This window comes from Xenopus laevis, chromosome 6S, assembly GCF_017654675.1.
Source record: "Xenopus laevis strain J_2021 chromosome 6S, Xenopus_laevis_v10.1, whole genome shotgun sequence".
Classification (NCBI taxonomy): Eukaryota; Metazoa; Chordata; class Amphibia; order Anura; family Pipidae; genus Xenopus; species Xenopus laevis.
In genome coordinates this window covers 47164675-47187899 of record NC_054382.1, presented here as the reverse complement: position 1 = coordinate 47187899, position 23225 = coordinate 47164675, and the positions used below count along the sequence as shown (strand labels likewise).

The window sequence follows — 23225 nt, the reverse complement described above, 5'->3', positions numbered from 1 at the left end:
TTTTATAGTGGTAATTCATTTCACAAGAGTTCTGTGGCAGGAATAGGCAACTACATCCACTATCATCCACTCCCAGCAATAGCCAAAGTGTTGGAAGATGCCTGTTCCTGTTGGTTTGATTTGATCGGGTATGCTCGTAGTGATGACGACATTTTTTCGCTGCATTTCACCTCGAAAATTACGCCTATAGACTCCAATGAGTGAAAAAAACGGTTGTGCCACAAAATAAATTTGATGCTCCGAATCGGGCAACAAAATACAATTTGACGCCCATAGACTTCAATGCATGTTGGAAAATTTTTGCAGTTTTGCAAATTTTTGGTGAAGCGAAATGGGTCAGTTCACCCATTACTCATAAGGGCAGTAATTCATCAAGACTGATAATACTGTATGTACTGAATGCACAATTTAAGCAAGCAAATGAAAGTTCAACAATGTATGCGTTAGCAAACAAAATAAAGGGATAATCAGATTTTTGCACTTATGTTAGTCATGTGTCCTTGTAAAACTGAAATGTACTGTAGGCCAATTAATAACCTTCAGTTCTCTAATAGTCATATTCCACCCCACAATTTATATAAACAGATCCCTGAAAAACAAACTTTTTAAATATACCTGATTAATATACCCGATTAAATGAAGCCAAATATTTCTAAACTTTGGTAGGTTTCAACTCATTGGGTATACCCCTGGTGGTGTTTACATTTACGTTTACAAGGGGAAGGAAAGTTTCAATCACTGGGTGGTGAAAAATGTTTACCAACCCCCAGCAATTAAAGTCACTTACTTAATACCCTTGGCTGGTGCTTCTGTTAGTAGAAAACTGCACTGCCCCGGGTTCAGTAAGCACCATGGAGCAATCTGCTTCTTCTTTATTCGATGGCCCTTGCCAACCCATGCACAGTAGAGTAAGAAAGCCTTTTTTGGTTAAAGTTCAGCCTTTCACTCTACTGTGCATGCACACCCACACAAATAAAGAATACACTCCATGGTGCTGGCTGGGAAGTACCCCAGGCCAGTGCACTTTTCTGTTAATTAGAACACAGACACAGAGGGGTATATTTATCAAAGAGTGAAGTAAGAGATCTTCACAGTCCTGTGGCAGAATTTTACTCTAGAGGACTGTGGTGATCTCTAAATTCACTTTTTGATAAATATACCCCATGGTAATTATAATCACTACCTGATTTGACATCCCCCTGAGTTATTGAACCTTTCCTTCTCATTTTACAAAGGAAGCAAAGTGTTTCAAAGTTCCCACACTCAAGTTACTATTTTGTGGTGTATTTAAAATTTAGCAAGCTACTACAAATATTGTTGAAGGACACCATTAATTCAAAGGAGTGGTTCACCTTTAAGTTAACTTTTATAGAATGGCCAATTCTAAAGAGCTTTTCAATTGGCCTTCATTATCTATTTTTTATAAATTTTGAATTATTCGCCTTCTTCTTCCGATTCTTTCCAGCTATCAAATGGGGATCACTGACCCCATGTAAAAAACAAATGATCTGCAAGGCTACGCATTTATTGTTATTGCTACTTTTTATTAATCATCTTTCTATTAAGGCTCTCTCCTATGCATATCCCTTTTCATATCTCTTTTTCAGATCAATGCATGGTTGCTAGGATAATTTTGACCCTGGCAACTAGATTGTTGAAACTGCAAAATGCAGAGCTGCTGAATAAAAAGCTAAATAACTCAAAACCCGAAATTAACCAATTGCAAATTGTCTCAGAATATCACTTTCTACATCATACTAAACATTAACTCAAAGGTGAACAAGCCCTTTAAGAACATCTCTCTGTTTTAATTTTTAGTTGATTACAATTTAAAGAGAACACAAACTCAAGCCTTCCTAGGTACAGTATACTTGTATTCATTAAAAGGTTATTCAACATTTATATGAAAACCTATGAGCGAATATGGCCCCTCTAGGAGCACATTTTTAAATTCAAAGCTCTGTGTATATAGCCTTGTAGGTGTTTCATCACACATTCTGTATTTATAACATAACCTTAATACCCCCTTATTAATAATGAGACCGACCTGATACCCAATGAGTTACAATGCATGTTTGTCAGATACTAATCTCTTTGAAATAATGGTAAGAATGATACTAATGAAACAGATGTTTCTTAAATAAAAAAACTAGAAATGACATTTTCTAAACATCTAATCTGTACATTATTGTATAGTAAAGACAATAAAGATTGTACAGATGCTATTTATTCATGCATCTCGCACACTTGGTATGTCATCCTATTCTTTAGAAATGTGAAAAGTCTTCATTAAAGTCTGCTTTGTATCTTAATGGGATGGGATCTATTATCCAGAAATTTTTTATACAGGATACTCCAAAAAATGGCAATTCTATTGCCTATTGTATACTGCTTAAAGGGGAAGGAAAAGAAAAATCACAGTGGGGTTCTAAAATCTTAGGCACCTTCCCCCAGGTGGTGTTCCTGTTCGTTGAAAAAGTGTACCTACCGGGGGGTATTACTACAGCAGCAGCACCATCTTCTTCTGGGTCTTCTACTATGTTCTGCTTTGGGTCACCATGTACTGTAGAATGAAAAGCTGAACTTAGAAGCAAAAGGTCAACTTTCCACTCTGCTGTGGTATTGAAAAAAATTGGGACATGGTGCTCCTTAAGACATACCATGAATCAGTGCAGATTTCAGCAGGCAGAAGCAACAGTGCAGGGTATTGGGTTATTATTAAGTTATTAAAATCATTGGGGGGTGCCGAACATTTTGGCCCCCCTCCTCCCCCAGTAGCTCCCCATCTTCTTTTCTGCTGATTCACTGCACATGCTATGTGCTGCTGTCATGTACTGAGCATAGGGACCCACCATATAATCTAATACAAAGTATGGCAAGTAAAACCTGTCAAGGTCACATTGAAAACAAAGCACAGAATACACTGTATCCACTGTATAAAGTCTGAAGAATCCCATTGTATACTACAGATCTTATCTGCACTCTGCTGTGTATCCTGTGTCTTTTCTCCTTTTCAGCTTTGAATGGCTGCCCCCATGGCTACACAACAGATTGTTTATATAAACTATAATTGTGTTTCTATAGCAACCACGCCAGTTTTACTAGCACAGGGTAACAGGATATTATATTGTCATTCCTTTAGAACACTTTTATTTTTGGTGTTACTGTTCTTTTAATTGAGAAAGATTTGGGGATTTTTGAGGATAACAAGCTGTATAACATTAGGAAGCATCATGCATTGGCCACTAAAGCAAATAAAGTACTGTCTTGCATAAAAAGGGCATTTACTTGAGGGTTGAAAACATCTTTATAGCCCCTTGATAAGGTCTCAATCAATCAGTGGAAGAAAATAATCTGTACAAATCTATTAATCAAATTGTAATGGTGGAAATGAGGTGCTCCGGAGTCTGTTAATCAGGTATCTAATAAACAGAAGAAATAAACTCTTTATGTGGGGTCCACTAGAACTCTGTATTTCTACATAATATGCTCTTCTCTGACCAGAAAAAGGTCTATCAGTGTAATTTGATTATCAAACATCTTCTAGATTTTCCACCTTCCCGTGAGCAGTCGAGCAGCACCTCCTGGGGACAACAGACGACAAAACTAGCTGTCTATTATGTTTTACAACCTTGGGTTACAGCATCGCATTCTCTGGAATCACAAGATTTACATTTCAGCATAGAGTAGTGCTATATTCAGGGGGCACAAGTGTCATGACAGTGCTATTTTTAATATAATGAAATAAACGTCATGTCTTAATGTTTCATCTCTGCCACTGGGGAGAATATTATAAGGGAGTTCCAGTGTGCCCCATACTGTATAAAGATTTTTTTTCCTCTTCTTGATAGATTCTCACAGTGAGGGCAGTGAAGTTGTGGAATGCCCTGCCTGTGATGTTATGATGGCTGATTCTATTCATGCTTGGATGACTGCTTGAACAAGAATAATATCCATGGTTATTGTGATCTACAATTAATTTAATATAGGTTTTGGTATATATAGTTTATAAATTTGAGCTTATAGACAGGTCTGCTTATGTCTGTGATACACACTGGGGCTCATTTAATGGAGGATGAACTTGATGGACTTTTGTCCAACCCAAATTAAATATAATTAGTGTACCTTTATCGTACAAGTGTAGGATCTATTGTCCAAAACTCCATTATCCATAAATCTGCTTCTCCCATAGTGTTCTATATAATCAGGATATACATATATAGGTATATCCAGATGGCAAAACAATGGCATTTGTTTTTTTATGGGTTGAATATCTTTAGTAGCCTTAAGGCTTGGTGCTCTACATTATGCCATAGCATTCTTGATAACAGATTGCATCAGTGAGATATGTCTATGAAGATTCTCATTTATCCAGATAATGATATACAGTATCTAGTAGAATTAAGTCAAAGGCAACTGGGCATTTTGAGTTTTTATTGAAAATGTTTCACCACTCATTGAGTGTCTTCTGCAGTTCAACTGAAGTGGTAGGGAATTCCCCAGCATTTAAACCCTTGAGTGTAGTAAAGTCACAGACATGCAATCACAATGTTTCCATTGAACTTTAGTACGGTGTTGGCTGAAACTCACAGATGTGTGAAAGTGTGATCCGGTCACAATGGCAGCATGATTTTCATTGAGGCAGGTGTTAATCTTTCAATGTACATGACTGGAAATGTTGTGAAGCTGCTGGGATAAGAATGTAACAGCGGCATTGTATGTTGATGACAAACGGTGTTGCAGACCCCCTCCTCTGTTCAGGGATGTTTTTTTCACTGCATAAATGGCCTCTTTCACCACTCTTTCAAACCACTTGTCCTCTCGATCTGTGCATAATGGCCTTATGCATATAGAGTGCTCCAATCTATACATTTGGGAGACAAAGCAACATAGAAGGGCTAACTCCTCAGGACTAGACTCAGCAGTCTATTTACATCTCAAGGAAAAAGGCCATTCCTTTGAGTACAACATTATGCACAGATCGAGAGGACAGGTGGTTTGAAAGAGTGGTGAAAGAGTTTTTCAAGAAAAACTCTAAATTTCCAGTTGCCTTTGACTTTATTCTGCTAGATACTGTGCATCAGTGAGATGAATTGTGTACGCTTCTGAATTCAGAATAAGCAGGCTTATTTTTTTGACACACTATCTTTATGGCTGTTGCCTTGGCCTTTGAAGGGACAAGTGTTTCCCTGTAAAGCAGCAAAAATAGCTTCAATAGTAGACAGGGAGTTGAGGGTAAGGTTGGGAAGTTTTATGTACCTATTTATTCTGTTGTGACCCACTTCAGAGCTCTGCTTGTTGAAACATTAGCAGAACATGCAAATGGTTCAGGAGTTGTGTCTTGATCAGTCTGTCACAGTTTCTCAACCACTGTGGAAAATTCATGTGCTTCTGTAGTGAACCACATTGTTCATATAAAGAATGTTAACTGATCAATTAACATTTCAGGCTTGCATTGTGCAGAAAGTAACAGTTGTTGATGCATGCAAAGTGCACCTGTGTATTTCCCTCTGCATGTACTGTACTTTATGGGCTTTTAACACCAGGATTAAGGACATCTTTTCTAATTGTGTACTTCTAATTCTCTCTTTTAACTGCTTTCTGAAAACTAGGAAAAACGCCAGGCTTTAGAGCTTCATTTAAAACAACAGTTTTTATCCTCTGTACTTCAACAGGTGAGGCTACTCTTTTGTTGATCCATCATAATTTCAGTTCATTTAGCGTTCCTGATTATAGAAAGAAAGTGCATTTTTAAAATCCCAAATTTTTCACATCTGTTTAAAATTATTTAATCAACAAATTAAAATAATTCTCTGTAGTTCGGTAAGTGGGAAGAAAAATAGGTTGCTTTTTCAGACGTTTAAGGAACACACAGTAAAAAAAGGATATCAAGGATTCTGGTTGTCAGCTTCCTCTGCCGGTACATCGTCTGTTTGTTCTCCCATAGACTTAAAGCAAGGATTCAAAGTTTCAAAGGAAAACCAGTGCTCACTGCACGAGGTCAGATCCATGAAAAACAGAGAGAAAGAATAAAAGAGAAAAGAGAGATTTCCGCCAATATGGTGTAGTATTTTCCAAATGTGTACACACACCTTTTTGTGATTAGCATATACACTAAATAAATAGATAAGTAAAAGTGTCCCTTGTATCCACTCCAACGTATTATCCTAGACTTTATCTCATACGGATTTGTATAGAGGGGTACTCACGAACGTTTAAAGGATATTATGCAGAAAAGAGGCGTAGATATCAGCAGCGGATTTTACATGCGGCTCCAAAGCTTCATCCCACTATGGAAATTCACTGACATAGCGTAAAATTGTAAACATCTTTAATAAACAAATGTTAAAAAATGCACTCACAATGTTCCAGTAATAAAATCGCATAAAATATTTTGTCTCCCACAATCACCGCTTCAGCGTCCCCAGGAGTCTACAAGCTGTTGATATTTCGGTGCGAAAATTCGCCAGCGTCTTTTCCCACTGCGTGTAAACCTCAGGTGCTTAGTGATGGCGTATTAGCCTTGACGCGTTTTGTCCTTCGACTTTTTCAAAAGGCTTCAAATTGTAATTTGCGCATGCGTTTTTACGTCCTGGCGATAGTTCCGGTGGCGTTTTTTCTCCTCCCTTGTTCTTTGTACTATCTAGCTGCTGGGTTGTCATATATGCATCTCTATTGTTCTTTAACTCCTTCTGACCAATCTGTTGCCATGGAGTCCCAATCCATAGCAACCATCATAATTTCAACAATTTTCTCAAAAATTTCATTTACAATATTATATAAATATATTAACTTACAAAGTTACCCATTAATAAATATAGTCAAAAAAAACCTTTTTTTTTATATATATAAAAAAACTTTTTTCTTTAAAAATCTTTCCCTAAAAATGTTCCTATGCAAACATATAAAAAAAGGTTTTTTTCTTTTAAATCATGATGAATATTGGTTTCCCCAGTTATACCTATATTAATAATAACAATAATTTACTCTAATAAAATATTGTTGGATTTTCTCCTAAAATCAATTAAATATTCCAGCATTATATATTGTGGGGGGGGGGGATTTTGGTTCACAGAAAGGCCCTCAAGTTAATATCTATATTTAGACCTTTTGGGGTAAATGTTTCTAAATTATAGATCCATCTGCTCTCGCTTTGCAGAGTTATATTAACCAAATCACCTCCTCTCCACTTTCTCTTAACCTCTTCTATACCCCAGTATGTTAGATATGCTGGATCCCCCAATGTTTCTTAATACACTGAAAGAAAAAAAGACAAGAAAGAAACAAAACAGGAAATAGTGTTCTCCACTACATATAACCCCTTAGCAGGGGATATAAGTAGAATTATTAAGAAACATTGGGGGATCTTACAATGTGATATAGGATTAAAAAAGATCATTCCAGACGAACCGAAAGAGCAAACAATTTAAAACAAATTCTGACAAATAATCATTGTCCAGATAAAGATAAACAACTAGATATTAGTGGACACCCATGGGCAGGCTTTTTTCCATGCTCCCTATGTACAGCATGTAAATATGGCAAAAAAAGAAAAACATTTATTTCAGAAGTGAACAAAAGAGAATTTAAGATTAAACAATGTATTAAGTGCACAACTAAGAATGTAATATATTGTTTACAATGTTCCTTTGGCCTACAGTATGTGGGAAAAACCAACAGAATGTTGAAAGACAGAATCAGAGAACATGTGAACAATATAAAAAAAGGTAATGAAAAACACAGCGTCTCAAAACATTTTAAAGAAGTCCACAATAAAAATCCAGCATATCTAACATACTGGGGTATAGAAGAGGTTAAGAGAAAGTGGAGAGGAGGTGATTTGGTTAATATAACTCTGCAAAGCGAGAGCAGATGGATCTATAATTTAGAAACATTTACCCCAAAAGGTCTAAATATAGATATTAACTTGAGGGCCTTTCTGTGAACCAAAATCCCCCCCCCCCCCACAATATATAATGCTGGAATATTTAATTGATTTTAGGAGAAAATCCAACAATATTTTATTAGAGTAAATTATTGTTATTATTAATATAGGTATAGCTGGGGAAACCAATATTCATCATGATGTAAAAGAAAAAAACCTTTTTTTATATGTTTGCATAGGAGCATTTTTAAGGAAAGATTTTTAACATTGTTTTTTTTATTGGAAACCCAGCATAAACAAACAAGTTATTTCACTTTTGTAACAATACAGTCTTGTCATTCAATGTTGCATATAGACATTTGTCCAATAAAGTGTTGATTTATACAAGAAAGTGCACATTGTCATTTCTTTAAGCGTATTTAAAGCATGTTGAGCTTTAAGATGTGTTAGGATGAGGTGGTGGTGTTCACATCTCTATAGCCACCACTACATCTAAATGAATAGGTGCTGGATATTCCCTTTTTTTTTTTATTAACTAACAAAAACAAAACGAACAATAAGATTATTTAGAGTTAAACATGCCCCTTTTTTTTTTTTTTTCCCTTCGATGTATTGAGCGTGGGATATCCATAGTCGCCCAAGAGTTGAGGAGTCCTGGGAGGCAGCTGCGATCTTGTTATGCAGGAGTCATTGTTGCTAAGACTAACGGGTTGGTGCCACGTAGGCATTCTAAGTCATACCACGGGGTGTATCGAAAAGTAGAGATTGTAAGTTGTCTAATGTCAGACGAAAGGCTTAAGATATAGGAGGTCCAGGTGTTGAAAAACTTATCTGTATCTATATTTGGTTCAAATGTTTGCTTGGTTAATGATTGCCAGTATTTGTATACGTCTAACCAAAGTGTATTGATAACTGGGCAAGACCATATACAATGCAGTAGTGTGGCATCTGTTCCAGAGCATCTCAGACATGCTGGGTTTTGTAATATGCCCATTTTGTATCTCTTTAGGGGGGTCAGGTAGGATTGGTGTAGTATTTGTAGGGCCATGATCTGGTATTGGCTAGAAGGTATTGTTCTCATAGAGTGAGAATGAAGTTTAACAACATCTGTTGCGGTGATAGTCGATATAGCTTCTGACCATTTCCCAAAGGGGGTATCATTTAACAAGGGATCTGGGGTCACCCTAATGAGTTTGTGGATAGAAGATGTAGAGTGTATGGTATTAGATCCTTTCCATATATGATTTAGAGGATTAGACATATCTTGGTCTGTCATCCTGTGGAGGACATCTCTTGCATAGTGAGACGCTTGAAGGTAATAGAAATATTGGCCACGGAGGGAAGGGAACTTGGCGGAGGCTTCTGGGTGTGTCATAACAGTTAAGTTTTTGGTTAATATGTCTCTGACACAGTAAATGCCTTCTTTGTGCCAGTTGTTAAAGACATTTGTTAGTAAGCCACTTGGGAAATTTTTATTATGAGTCCATGGTAGATATAATGAAAGAGATTGCGTGGCTTTCCATCTGTATTTTGTATGTGTTTATAAATAAAGGATTGTTTTTTTGTGTTTGTGTGAGTTCCAGAGGTGAGATGTGAATCAGAGAGTTCAGGTATGTAGTTCCCATGATTTTAGACTCTAAGGGGCAGATGTATGAAGGGTCGAATATCGAGGGTTAATTAACCCTCGATATTCGACTAGGAACTAAAATCGTTCGACTTTGAATATCGAAGTCGATCGATTTAGCGCAAATCCTGCGATCGAACGATCGAAGGATTATTCGTTCGATCGAACGATTAAATCCTTCGAATCGAACGATTCGAAGGATTTTAATCCAACGATCGAACGAATATCCTTCGATCAAAAAATCTCAGGCAAGCCTATGGGGACCTTCCCCATAGGCTAACATTGACTTTGGTAGCTTTTAGCTGCCGAAGTAGGGGGTCGAAGTTTTTCTTAAAGAGACAGTACTTCGACTATCGAATGGTCGAATAGTCGAACGATTTTTAGTTCGAATCGTTCGATTCGAAGTCGAAGTAGTAGTCGAAGGTCGAAGTAGCCCATTCGATGGTCGAAGTAGCCCAAAAAACACTTCGAAATTCGAAGTTTTTTTTATTCGAATCCTTCACTCGAGCTTTGTAAATGTGCCCCTAAGTGTGTATTGCTATACATGTCTGTATCATAGATCCAGTCTCCAATGTGACGTAGCAAAGATGCTTCATTATAGTCTCTCACATTTGGGAAGTTTACGCCTCCATTTATTTTAGGATGTTCAAGTTTGAGTAAGGCTATCCTTGGTCTTTCCCCCCCCCAAATAAACTTTCTGAATAGTTTGTTTATTAGCTTTTGATCTGATTGTTTTAAGTAATAAGGTAACATCTGGATTTTGTATAAAAGCTTAGGAAAGTATACCATTTTAATAAGGTATGCCCTTCCCAAAAAAGAGAGACTTAGTGTTTTCCAATTTGCTAGGTCATTCTGGATGTCGGATATGGTTTGACTTATGTTTAGTTTGTAAGTGTCCGTATGGTGGTTCGTAAATTTGATGCATAGATAGGTGATGTGGTGTTGTGCTTTTTTGAAGGGGATGTCTAGTGTCCAGTCTGTGGGTATGGTATGTTTTAGTTTGATGGCTTCTGATTTATCATAGTTTATTTTTAGACCAGAGAAAGTGGCATATCTATTAATAGTTTCCATGACGACAGGAATATCTTGGTTCGGTTTATTTATAAATAGGAAAATATCATCTGCGAATGCTATTATTTTATGATGTGTTTGTCCAATAGTAAGACCTTGATATTTGTGGTTTTGAGCTAAGTGTCTAAGCAATGGGTCCAGCTCTATGTTGAAAAAGAGAGGGGATAGGGGACAACCTTGTCTGGTCCCTTTACGTATGGGGAATCTATCAGAGTTTATGTTATTCACTGTGAGAAAAGCTGACGGGGAGGTGTATAGGTTATGGAATAGTTTTAATAATTGATGACCAAAGTGTTGAAATTTAAGTAGTCTAAGAAGGTGGGCATGGTATATCTGATCAAATGCTTTTTCTGCATCTAGATTTACTAATATTCCGTGTTTACGTTTCTCCATGTTATGTATATATATAGATGCCAGAATTTGGCGAGTGGCTTTCACAGAATGTCTGCCTTTTGTGAAGCCTAGTTGGATTGGAGACAAGATTCTAGGTAATATTAGTTGTAATCTATCTGCCATTATTTTTGAGAGTAGTTTTAAGTCTTGATTTAAGAGGGAGATAGGTCGATAAGATTGTGGGTTAGTGGGGTCTCTATCTTTTTTGGGGAGGAGAATTATACGGGCCTCATTTGCTTCTGGCCACAATGGGAGGCCTTGAAGCGTGTTGTTGAAGAGGGTCTGGAGTGTTTGCGTAACATCAGGTGCTAGGATTTTGTAAAATTCAGCGCTAAGGCCGTCTGGACCAGGGATTTGCCTAATTTTAGGGTTTTAATAGTCTGTAAAATTTCACTTTCCGTGATTGGTGCATCTAGTATGTTCCTTTCCTCTATTGTAAGTTTGGGTAAATTTGCTTCTCGCAAAAAAGCGAGTCCCTCTTCGGGATTGTCAGTTTCTGTGGCATAAAAATTTTGAAAGTATTGAGCCATTGTTTCGGTAATTTGTGTGGGAGATGTAATCCATTTTTGATTTTATGAATATATGTTTGTGGGGTTTTTTGTTTGATGATTCTCGCTAACAATTTACCTGTTTTGTTTCCCCATCTAAAGTATTTATTACGTATGTGGTCTATGTTTAGTTGTGCTCTTTCTGTTAACAGAACATCAAAAAGTTTTTTGATTTTGTTATATTCCTCTTGCGATTCTTTTGTTTTGGAGGTTTTAAATTCAGTATACGTTTGTGTAAGTTTCTGTTGTAGGGTTTTATATTTGGCATTATATTGTTTTTTTCGATGTGCCAAATATGTGGTGATCTGCCCCCGTAATACCGGTTTGGCTGCTGCCCACAAGAGATTTGGATCGTCCCAATGGGTGAGGTTGTCATCCACATAGTTGGCCCAGATAGTTTTTAAGTGTTGTTTGAAGTCATCATTGTTGTTGAGGTGGGCAGGGAAGCGCCAGTCAAATGATCTGGGTTGGGGTTTTGGGTGCTGTATGTGCATTATTACTGGGGCGTGGTCTGAAATGATTATGTCTTTTATTTCAGATAATTGTATTGTGTGAAGGAGTGATTGAGAGATGAAGATATGATCTATGCGAGAGAATGTCCTATGGACTCCAGAATAGAATGTATATTCTCTAGCTGTTGGGTGCATATATCGAAAGGAGTCTTGTAATTGTAAGTGAGTGCATAGTGTCTTAAGGTACTTAGCTCTGTCAGTTGTTGGTTTGGAGAGGGTGCCAGAGTTATCTAGGTATCTATCCCAGGTCACATTCATATCTCCCGCCATGATCACATGTGCTGCCTCCCAGGAATCCAGTCTTTGTAGTAGTTCTGTAAAGAAAGTTTGATTAGTATCATTGGGGGCATACACATTTGCTATGATGTAACGAATATGTGAGATTTCTATTAGTAGTAGCAAGTATCTGCCTTGTTTATCTTTGAATGTTTTGATAATCTGTAGATTAAGCGATTTGTTAAGTAGGGTAGCAACTCCCCTTGACTTTTTTGTATAGGAGGCCTCTACACAATGATTTAACCAATTAGCTTTGAGGCCGCTACTCTCTCCCGCCCTCCAGTGTGTTTCCTGCAGTAATACAATATGAGGATTTTCTCTTTTCAACCTGTCTAAGACTTTTCTCGTTTTTAAGGGTGAATTAAGACCTCCCACATTCCACGTTAGGATTTTAATATCATTTATAGTCGAGATAGATTGTGTCATGGCGTTAGCCTATACCAGTTTTCCTGTGTGTATAAGGAAAGATTTTTAAAGAAAAAAGTTTTTATATATATAAAAAAAAGTTTTTTTTGACTATATTTATTAATGGGTAACTTTGTAAGTTAATATATTTATATAATATTGTAAATGAAATTTTTGAGAAAATTGTTGAAATTATGATGGTTGCTATGGATTGGGACTCCATGGCAACAGATTGGTCAGAAGGAGTTAAAGAACAATAGAGATGCATATATGACAACCCAGCAGCTAGATAGTACAAAGAACAAGGGAGGAGAAAAAACGCCACCGGAACTATCGCCAGGACGTAAAAACGCACGCGCAAATTACAATTTGAAGCCTTTTGAAAAAGTCGAAGGACAAAACGCGTCAAGGCTAATACGCCATCACTAAGCGCCTGAGGTTTACACGTGGTGGGAAAAGACGCCGGCGAATTTTCGCACCGAAATATCAACAGCTTGTAGACTCTTGGGGACGCTGAAGCGGTGATTGTGGGAGACAAAATATTTTATGTGATTTTATTACTGGAACATTGTGAGTGCATTTTTTAACATTTGTTTATTAAAGATGTTTACAATTTTACGCTATGTCAGTGAATTTCCATAGTGGGATGAAGCTTTGGAGCCGCATGTAAAATCCGCTGCTGATATCTACGCCTCTTTTCTGCATAATATCCCTTAAACGTTCGTGAGTACCCCTCTATACAAATCCGTATGAGAAAAAGTCTAGGATAATACGTTGGAGTGGATACAAGGGACACTTTTACTTATCTATTTATTTAGTGTATATGCTTATCACATAAAGGTGTGTGTACACATTTGGAAAATACTACACCATATTGGCGGAAATCTCTCTTTTCTCTTTTATTCTTTTTCTCTGTTTTTCGTGGATCTGACCTCGTGCTGTGAGCGCTGGTTTTCCTTTGAAACTTTGAATCTTTGTTTAAGGAACACAACCTGGCTCAGGTTTTACATATACGAACCATAGTGTTCCTCTTTCCCCCTCCTCTCCTGTTGCGTCTGCATGGTGTTGGTTAAAAAGTTCAGCACCTCTCCCACTCTGTATTCAGAATTGATACCAAACACACAATGGTTAGTGTATGGGGTGAACCCCTGCATGTTTATTTGTTGATGCAAATAAACGTGCAGGTTTAAGTAACCACTGGATGGAGTGATCCACCAGTCATTGGCAAACATTTTTTAAGCCTTTTTTAAGTCAGTCATGCTGGTTTTAAGTCAGCCATTTCTTCTGAAGATATTAACAGATTACTAATATCAGTTCTATTTTTAGAGGTTTAAGTCAATTCTGATGAGCCCAGATGTATAAAGTAAAAAGTCAAGGGGTGCTATCAAAGCAGTATGCAAGGGCTGTGTGCCAAGCTAGAACAAATTTGTCTATTACCTATAGGGACAGTTGTTAGTGGTTCCAAGACGAATGTTTAAATAAGAATAGTGAACATGGTGTAAGATAATAATGATGCAATAAGTGATTTAGCTTTAGGGTAGATGGCTTTATTACTGTAGGCTACATATAGCCAACTGTTAGCTATTTTATTGATGTCCATAGGGACATCTATATGGTCACCAGGCTTTGAGGTACATGGAAATACTAGCCATACTGAAAAATTATGGATTTTTGTCCAAATTACTCAATATCGTCCGGCCAAGTTCAAGAATTAAAGTTGACAAACTTTCTGCAACACTTTTCTATTTGTGCCCCCAGCTTCCCCAAACGTAATTACTGATGTCATGAGGAGTCTGCAATGAGAACCTCGCATCAAGACTACTGTACATCAGTCATCTTGCTTTTATCTAAAAGCTTTTTTTTTTTATAAATTATATTTATTATTAAACAAAAGAAGGGTAGATTTGTTGAATCACCTCCAGGAAACATTGCATGAGCAAATAATAAAGAGCTATGCATTAGATGCATTAGTCTGCATTAGAAATATAGAAAAAAAGATTCATTCTGGTGGACTGGTCTGAGTTCTAGTTTAACTTTTCTAAATATGCCCCTTTACTGCCAGTCTTCTTTGATCTTAGGGCACCAAGTGAGGCCAGACAAGATATGAAGCATAATACATTAGAGAAAAGCCTGGAAACGTCAATTCGATGGCACTGGGAGTCAGTTCCCTGAGGGCTAACAAGGAGTTATGAGCTATTATTATAATCAATTCTAAAAATGGGTCTCAATAGGTTGGACTCATCTGTTCAATATTTTTTATCAATAAGTTCAAATAAATGAAAGACTATTATGTTAATACTTACATCCTCTCCATATTGGAATCAAATTAAGTTGAAACCTTTTATAGATGCATAATTCTGTTTTTTGTTTAAAATGTGTTGAGTATTTGAATGTGAATTACCTTCAAGTATCATATAATGTATGACTGGTGCTGAACAGCCAATTAGAACATATAATGGAGTATTTTTTGGTGTGAAGATTTCCTTGCTGGACTACACCCCAAAATACTCCAACATACTGTATTACCAGGAAGGTAAACTCACAAAAATCACGTAAAAGTTAAACTGGAATAAAATATATTTTGGCATTAACATCAGGAGGTTGATGTTATATTGGAATAAATGTGCTATTTTACATTTTAAAGGAACAGTTCAGTGTAAAAATAAAATCTGGCTAAATAGATAGAATAGGCTGTGCAAAAAATAATAAAAACTAATATAGTTAGTTAGCCTAAAATGTAATGTATAAAGGCTGGAGTGACTGGATGTCTCACATAACAGAACAGAATCCAACTTCCTGCTTTGCAGCTCTCTAACTCTGAGTTAGTCAGTGACTTGAAGGGAGGCCACATGGGACATAACTGTTCAGTGAGTTTGCAATTGATCCTCAGCATTCAGCTCAGATTCCAAAGCAACAGTTATGACCCATGTGGCCCTCGCTCAAGTCACTGATTGTTACTGCATGGTAACCAATCAGTGGAAACCAAGAAAACTGCAAAGCAGGAAGTAGTGTTCTGGCTATTATGTTAGAAATCCAGTCACTCCAGCCTTTGTAGATGGCATTTTTGGCTAACTAACTATATTAGAAACATTTTTTATTTTGCGCAGCCTATCCATTTACCCAGTTTTTACTCTGAACAATTCCTTTAAACCTTTACAAAAAATGTTGATGTAGGGTGGCAAAAAAATAGATTAATGTGTTATCCAGTGATTTTCTGGTGTAAAGAAATACTATAAACTTTGTCTTAATATTATTTTTGTGAACCAACCCCTAATTACAGGAGATGTAGTCCAGCAACAACAGGGGTGTATTTTTAAAGCAATATTGCACAACTATTACCCAGTCCTCCAGAACCAGGGCTTCATTAAAATACAAAATAGTGTTTCAGTGTGATTCCCAAATAATCTGTGTAAATATGGCTTCATGTTATTTGTAGCAATGAACAATAAGTCCTTCCTCCCGGTGATTTACTATAATTTCATGAACTCAAAATTACCCTTTAATCATTGTAAGTAAAGGCAACATTGCTGGCAAAGTGCTGTAAGCAGCATTATCATTGTTAATAGTCTGTGTCATTTTTAACTATGTTTTTGGTCAAGTTCTGTAAAGGATAAGAGGAGCAGTAGGTTTAGGGTTTAGGTCTCCATTGCTGCTTTCCACAGCTACCCTTGGCTAGTTGAAATAAACATTGTCAATTTGACATTAATGCTCGCTGTTAATATATGAAACAGCCAGAATGGGAAATCCTCTTGACCATAAGTGCAAAAAGGGGGCTCATTAGTAAACAAACACCATATAATCTTCTGTGTGTGTGTATCTGTAAATGCCAGTGACAGAAAGTCCATTGCTTTTATTATAGTATTTTCCTTTGTTCTTTGAAATAGACGTTTCAAAGTTAATGTGATAATCTGCAGGAAAATTGATTCTTCAAGTGACCTTAAAAATTTCATACCGATGCCTTGCATTTTACTGATTGTAAATGTAAGTAGTCCCATGAGTGTAAAAATGAGAAGGATAATAGCTCCGAAATCTAGCTAACTGGAACAGGCATAGCTGTACATTTTGTCATAGCCAGAAATTTTTATCATTAGTCTTTAGAAATGTAATCATTATAAAGAATATGGAGAACGTGGGCAAGCAATGCCCTTGCATTACCAATAAAAAACATAGTTCTGTTCCTCCTGATTGCTACTGTTGTGCAAGGGACAGGCTCACAGGGGTTAAGTTGAATGTGGATCCATGTTTGCTATGTCTGATAATACTGCTATTATGTATTTAGGAAGGTACCAAATACAGAATCTGGTTGATTGCCAGAAGTTTTTGTGTGATTCTGATTCAGCTGAAGTAATTCTGAACCATAGAACTCATGTGAAAGGACTGGACAGTTGAATGTCCCAGTTCTCTTTCACATTTTCACATAATGCAAACTTTTTTGGATATGATATACAGTAATATACAGTACAGTAAATTGACAGTATTGATTAAAGGAAAACTATACCCCCAAAATGAACACTTAAGCAACAGATAGTGCATATCATATTAAGTGGCATATTAAAGAATCTTACCAAATTGGAATATATATTTAAGTAAATATTGCCCTTTTACATCTCTTGCCTTGAGCCAACATTTCATGATGGTCTCTGTGCTGCCTCAGAGATCATCTGACCAGAAATACTACAACTCTAACTGTAACAGGAAGAAGTGTGGAAGCAAAATACACAACTCTGTCTGTTAATTGGCTCATGTGACCTAACATGTATGGTTTGTTGTTATGTATGTGAGTACAGTGAATCCTACGATCCAAGGGGGCGGTCCTTATTTTTTAAAATTTCAATTTTCTATTTATGATTACCCAATGGCACATACTACTAGAAAAGTATATTATTATGAAAATGGTTTATTTACATGAAGCAGGATTTTACATATGAGCTGTTTTATGCAATATCTTTTTATAGAGACCTACGTTGTTTTGGGGGTATAGTTTTCCTTTAAGTGTAGATATATCAATCATACAAATGATATAGAAATACTGATTAATACAGGAGGTAGGGAAGACCCTGCTAATTATGGCTTACAATATCTAACAACATTATTGATGTTGTGCTTCAGAATTGATTCCATTTGCATACAAATTAAGTAAAAAAAAATTGCCTAATATTTGCTAAAATATACACTAATATGTACCCATATTGGTACAATGCATGCACGTGGTGGTGCATGCTACTTTATTGGACTTTAAACAACAGCAATAGAATTCTGGGCAAAAAACTTGCATTTGTATTAATAAATAAGCCTTCTTTGGAATTTATACATTTCTTCAATTGTTTCCTAAAAATAACATTCAGAATTTTGAGACTGGGAAGAAAAACTAATTGCATAGCAAGTAAGAAATAGTTACAGCAACTCATTATGATGTTTTTAATATCAATTAATTTTGTAGCAAGAAATATTGAATTTGGATGACTTAATAAAGGCGCTTGTTTTGAAGGACCCTAAGAAAAATATGGAACACTTGGGTATTCATTAGCAACATGAAGGAGTATGGGCTCACAAAATCCTATCTGTATTGATAAGGAGCATTGATTTCCAGGCCCTTCACTGTAATGTGTACCATGGTTGTATTTCTAATTGGCACTTGTGAGTGTAAAAAGCACTCAGGACCCTAAGGGCTTCAAATAACTCTGTTTGAAGAGATTGAGCAACTTTTACCACTGTCTTAATGACTCATTGGCTTTCAAGCAGGGTCAAAATCTAAGTTTATAATTTTCTGGCTTGCTTTTGTTCTCACGTACAATGTATAGTCTAACCACCACAAAATAGCTATATAATATATATATATATATATATATATATATATATATATATATATATATATATATATATATATATATATATATATATATATATATATATATATTATGCATATGCATATGCACACATACCTTCCACCAGAGTTAATTTATGTTGAAGGAATTTTTTTAGACATAATAATTGTGAAGTAGTGCATCACTTGTGATATGTTAATGCACATGTCATCAGAAACTGTTTTAGCATACAGTGTATTATGTTCAAGTGATTTGTGTGCAGGTACAACATGCAAAGTAAAGCTACCTCAAGGTACTTGTTCATTCTATGCTTCAGCGCCATTTCTGCTATGATGTACAGTAAGTTGATATACTTGCGGAGGCATTTCAGTAGCTTTAAGAGCTTAATTCAACATTTTTAGCTAGAAACACACCTCTGTTAGGGTAGGCAAGAGGCCTAGAAACATGTCTGCAGGGATCCCTTGTATTCATATACCCTGTACTGGCATGCAAATCATCACAAGTTGTAGACAGCATGTGTAGGTGGAAGTATCTTGTGAATAATATTTAAATGCATCCATTTGTGTTGTACAAGTTCTTAGATGGAAGTGGCACGCCTTACAGATTTATCATTGATGAGTCATTTTCCATTAAGTGGACCCCTAGCACAGGGAAATATTGTATTGAACAGTGTTGCTTAAGAAGAGTAGTTAATACAAAGTTGTTGTCCAGCAACATTTGGGTGAAACAGACATTAAGACATACACAAGTTAGGGAGCATCAAAGGATGCAGCCCTCATCAGGGCCCTGTTCTTACTGCCTAAGTAGATAAGGTCAGGGCTTGCTGTACCTCCTAATGGTGTGTTCTGCTCTTGGTACAAGTGTTTCAGTCCAGTGTAAGGAGCAGAGCATAGCTTACCGCAGGGTGCAACTGCTTCTTAAGTGAACGCTAAGGGGCATATTTACTAAGGGTCGAATTTAAAAAACTTCGAAATACGACTATCGAATTTGATACTTCAATAGTCGAAGTATTTTTTCAATCGAAAACAGACGTTTTTGATCGAAGTAAAAATCTTAACGATTTTACAAAAAAATTATTATTTTATAATAGGAGGTCCCCATAAGCTAAACAGCAATTCAGCAGGTTTAAGGTGGCGAAGTGTCGAATTCGAAGTTTTTAAAGAGACAGTACTTCGATTTTCGAAGTCAAAGGTTTTTCAATTCAAATCTCATTTTGACCTATTCGATGGTTGAAGTACCCAAAAATTACTTTGAAATTCAACGTTTTTGAATTCGAAAATTCACTTTGACCCTTAGTAAACAGGCCCCTAAGGGTTGCGCACTTGTGTACAATAAGTGACTCTTAAAGACAAATGGCTAGGGTTCAGAACAAGAAACATTTTGCTGTTCATTGTACTTATAGGTCATATGTAATAACATAATTTATTGTTTCACTTTAGACTTCTGATCTTTATCATGTACAGTATAAGTCATAATATTAATGTGTTTAGTGCCATACCATATAGAATCTGTAGCACCCATATAAAAACCATCATTCCAATGTCATAGATTCTACATTTTGGCTTCTTGATCTATAGGATGTGTTCATTTGACAACAAGTCCGAGATCCTCAAACAGTAGCCCAATAGCAACATGTTGCTCAACAAATTCTTGTATGTTGCTCCCAGTGGCCTAAAACCAGGTGCTTTAGTTCCTGGCTTGGAGGCAAGTTTTGGTTGCGTAAAACCAGGTGTACTGCCAAGTAGAGCCTCATGTAGGCTGCCATTTCACAGGGGCTACCAAATAGCCAATCACAGCCCTTATTTGGCATCCCCAGGAACTCTTTTCATGCTTATGCTGCTCCCCAACACTGCTTACATTTGATTGGGGCTCATGGGTAGAAAAAGGTTGGGGATCCTCCCTACTAAAGAGTCCTTGGAATTATTATATTATAATAAGTGAGATTATTTCCTTCCTGTGCTTGCTATGTTACAGGGCATGCTCTGAGCAAAGTGTGATGTTCTTATGTCGAAAATGGCAGAATATTAGAAACATCTTAATGTTAGGAGTAAATGGGAGGGCCAAAAATAACCCATATGCTCAGGACTTGACAAATGCTAATAGTAATAAAGTTGTTGGGTAGGGTAAAGAACTGTTTTTTTGAGGTAGTAGGTGATGTAGAAAGATGAAGGAGGCAAGTTAAATTATTGGAATGTTGTTTGGGATTGCGGGACTGTTAGGATATGTGAGAAAGATATGGGAAATAGTAATAGGAAGACAGAACTCCCCTAATGTCTTGTAAGTAGTCTTCTTAGTATCAAGTGTTTGTGCTAGAACAGTGATTCCCAACAAGTGGCTCGTGAGCAACATGTTGCTCTCCGACCCCTTGGATGTTGCTCCCAGTGGCTTCCAAGCAAGTGCTTCTTTTTGAATTCCTGGCTTAAAGGCAAGTTTTAATTGCATAAAAACCAGATATACTGCCAATCAGAGCCTCCTGTTGGCTTTAAGTCCACATATGAGCTACTTATATCCAAGCACAATCCTTATTTGGAAGCCCCAGGAACTTTTTGCATGATTATGTCGCTCTCAAACATTATTTTAAACTTGAATGTGGCTCACAAGTAATAAAGGTTGAGGACCCCTGTGCTAGAATGTCCAGGTGAGTAGAGGCTGCTGATTAAAATTGAAGGAAAGAACTTTTTGGAGACAGTGGATCCAATTGTATCATATTCAGATACAATTCTTTATTCAATGTAATACAATGCAGTGCTGTACTATTTTACTTTGAACCACAATACACAGTACAAGCGGTACTATAAGAGTAGTATGCACATAGGCAAATTGGGGTAGTGATGTATCCTGCAACATCTGGCAGTAAAGTAAAATCTTGATGCATACTCACTCCTTTTGACTCTCATCTCATGGGCTTACTGGCATTTCATTGTGACCATATACTGTACACAAGCCAAATAACTGCCAAATTAGTCAAGTTGACTGGTGGTATAAGGCGTGTACGAACAGATTTAGAATACTGTTAGCATCTACACAGTGCAGAAATAAGGCAAAGTCAGCAAATTATAATGGAGACTTTTTTCACCTCCATGTATTTGGTTAATTTTCTAATGCTCTGCTATTTTATCCCCATGTGCTCTTGCACATAAACAGAAGTACTCTGCTGTGTCTCTCTGCAACATATCAACAGAGGTCCTTAAAGTTATCAATGCCACTGAAGAAATGATAGCAGGATCCTTGGGTCCGTGGGAATCCCCAGCAAATACGCCTGATCGTGGGTCTTTTCCTATAGGTGCTGATCCAGTAAGAGTAGATGAACAACTCACCAAACTGGAAGAAAATGTAAGACTGGAATTATTTTATTTTTGAAATAGAGCCTAGGGAATTCATGATATAATAATTAATAACATTAATTACATCCCATTTCTAAAAGCTATCTTTACTGCTTTAATTTCAATCTCTTTGAGACTTGACGCAAACAATACAAAAGCTTCTGTTTTCATCTGCCTTTATTTGTATTCAAGAATGAAATTTGTTTATGTAAAGGATAGTGGTGCAGTTTTTTAGTCAAAGTTTCCTTTTTCTCACAGTACCTGGTTCCATTCTTAACCACTGTAGCATGCTGAAATTCTTGGTAATGGTTTGCAAATTCATTGCACAAGGCTAGCGTGCATCAGCTGCCATAAGCAAAGGGAGCCCTAGAATAATTTCCTGATTGTAGGTAGTAAACTTTACTTGTAAAGTACAATATTTAACTTGCAATTTTTCTCATGAGCCATTTGCATTAGGATTTATTTATGGGTCCAAGTCTAGATACTATTTTAGAAGATTTGGGGTTTTTACCGAGTATATGGTGACTGTATACACTCACTTTAATGCATCAAGTTATCTTGTCTTTCTACTCAAATTTGCTGTGTCTGACACTGTAGGGTGAATTTATAGGCCTTGGTTTCAGTTATGAACTGTTATAGTAGTATGTGGTATAACCACAAGATAGCTGATAGAAACATGTTCTTTGTGAAATCATGAGCACATCTTTTTGCTCTTATTCTTCTAGCCTCTCTATTTGGGTAATCTTAATCCTTGTATTAAATATTTACAATATTCATTTATTGTGTCTCTGCACATTATGGTAAGTGGCTGGTGACTGTGTCACAGGGGATTTGGTAACTTGGTCAAGGTACACATAAGCCAGTAAAATAGGAAGGATGATAATTCTGCTCTGTGCTATATCTTTTTTTGAGTTGACCAAAAGACAGCAAAGACCCAATTGGTCAGAAAATGGTCAGAAGGTGTTGGTGTTATATACAGTATATATATAGTTCACAAATGTTAAACCATAAATATATTATGCCTGGTGGCCATGGAAAATTGAGTTGTTTTGGGGGGGGGGGGTAATCCTTCTTACCTCAGGAATGCATCCTGACAATGAAATGTTGAATATTCTTTATTGAGTGATTTCTCTGTACTGGCATTGCTTATGAGCCTCCATATTACTATATTTTCAGCTAAAGCCATAGGGGCATTGGTCATATTTCCTAAGAGTTTTTACTTTTATACATTATAAGAATAATTACCCATGCATGTCTCTATTACTGTGTTTTTGTGCCTGTCTCTGCACACATATACAGTATCAGCTATTTTTAAATATCATTGGCTTTCATTTATAGCATGGGGTATAAACAGGGGCGTAAC

General features: G+C 36.6%; 1 protein-coding gene across 2 annotated transcripts in view; it reads left to right on the top strand.

The window, feature by feature from the left end:
• myrip.S (myosin VIIA and Rab interacting protein S homeolog) overlaps positions 1-23225 on the top strand; it is a 212934-nt gene that overhangs the window by 176390 nt on the left and 13319 nt on the right. Inside the window, exons 12-13 of one of the 2 annotated variants that reach the window (XM_041567557.1) lie at positions 5613-5675; positions 21684-21872. In XM_041567557.1, coding sequence (XP_041423491.1) covers positions 5613-5675; positions 21684-21872 — 252 coding nt within the window. The remainder of the gene's footprint in view (positions 1-5612; positions 5676-21683; positions 21873-23225) is intronic. The other variant, XM_041567558.1, reaches the window with a different exon arrangement.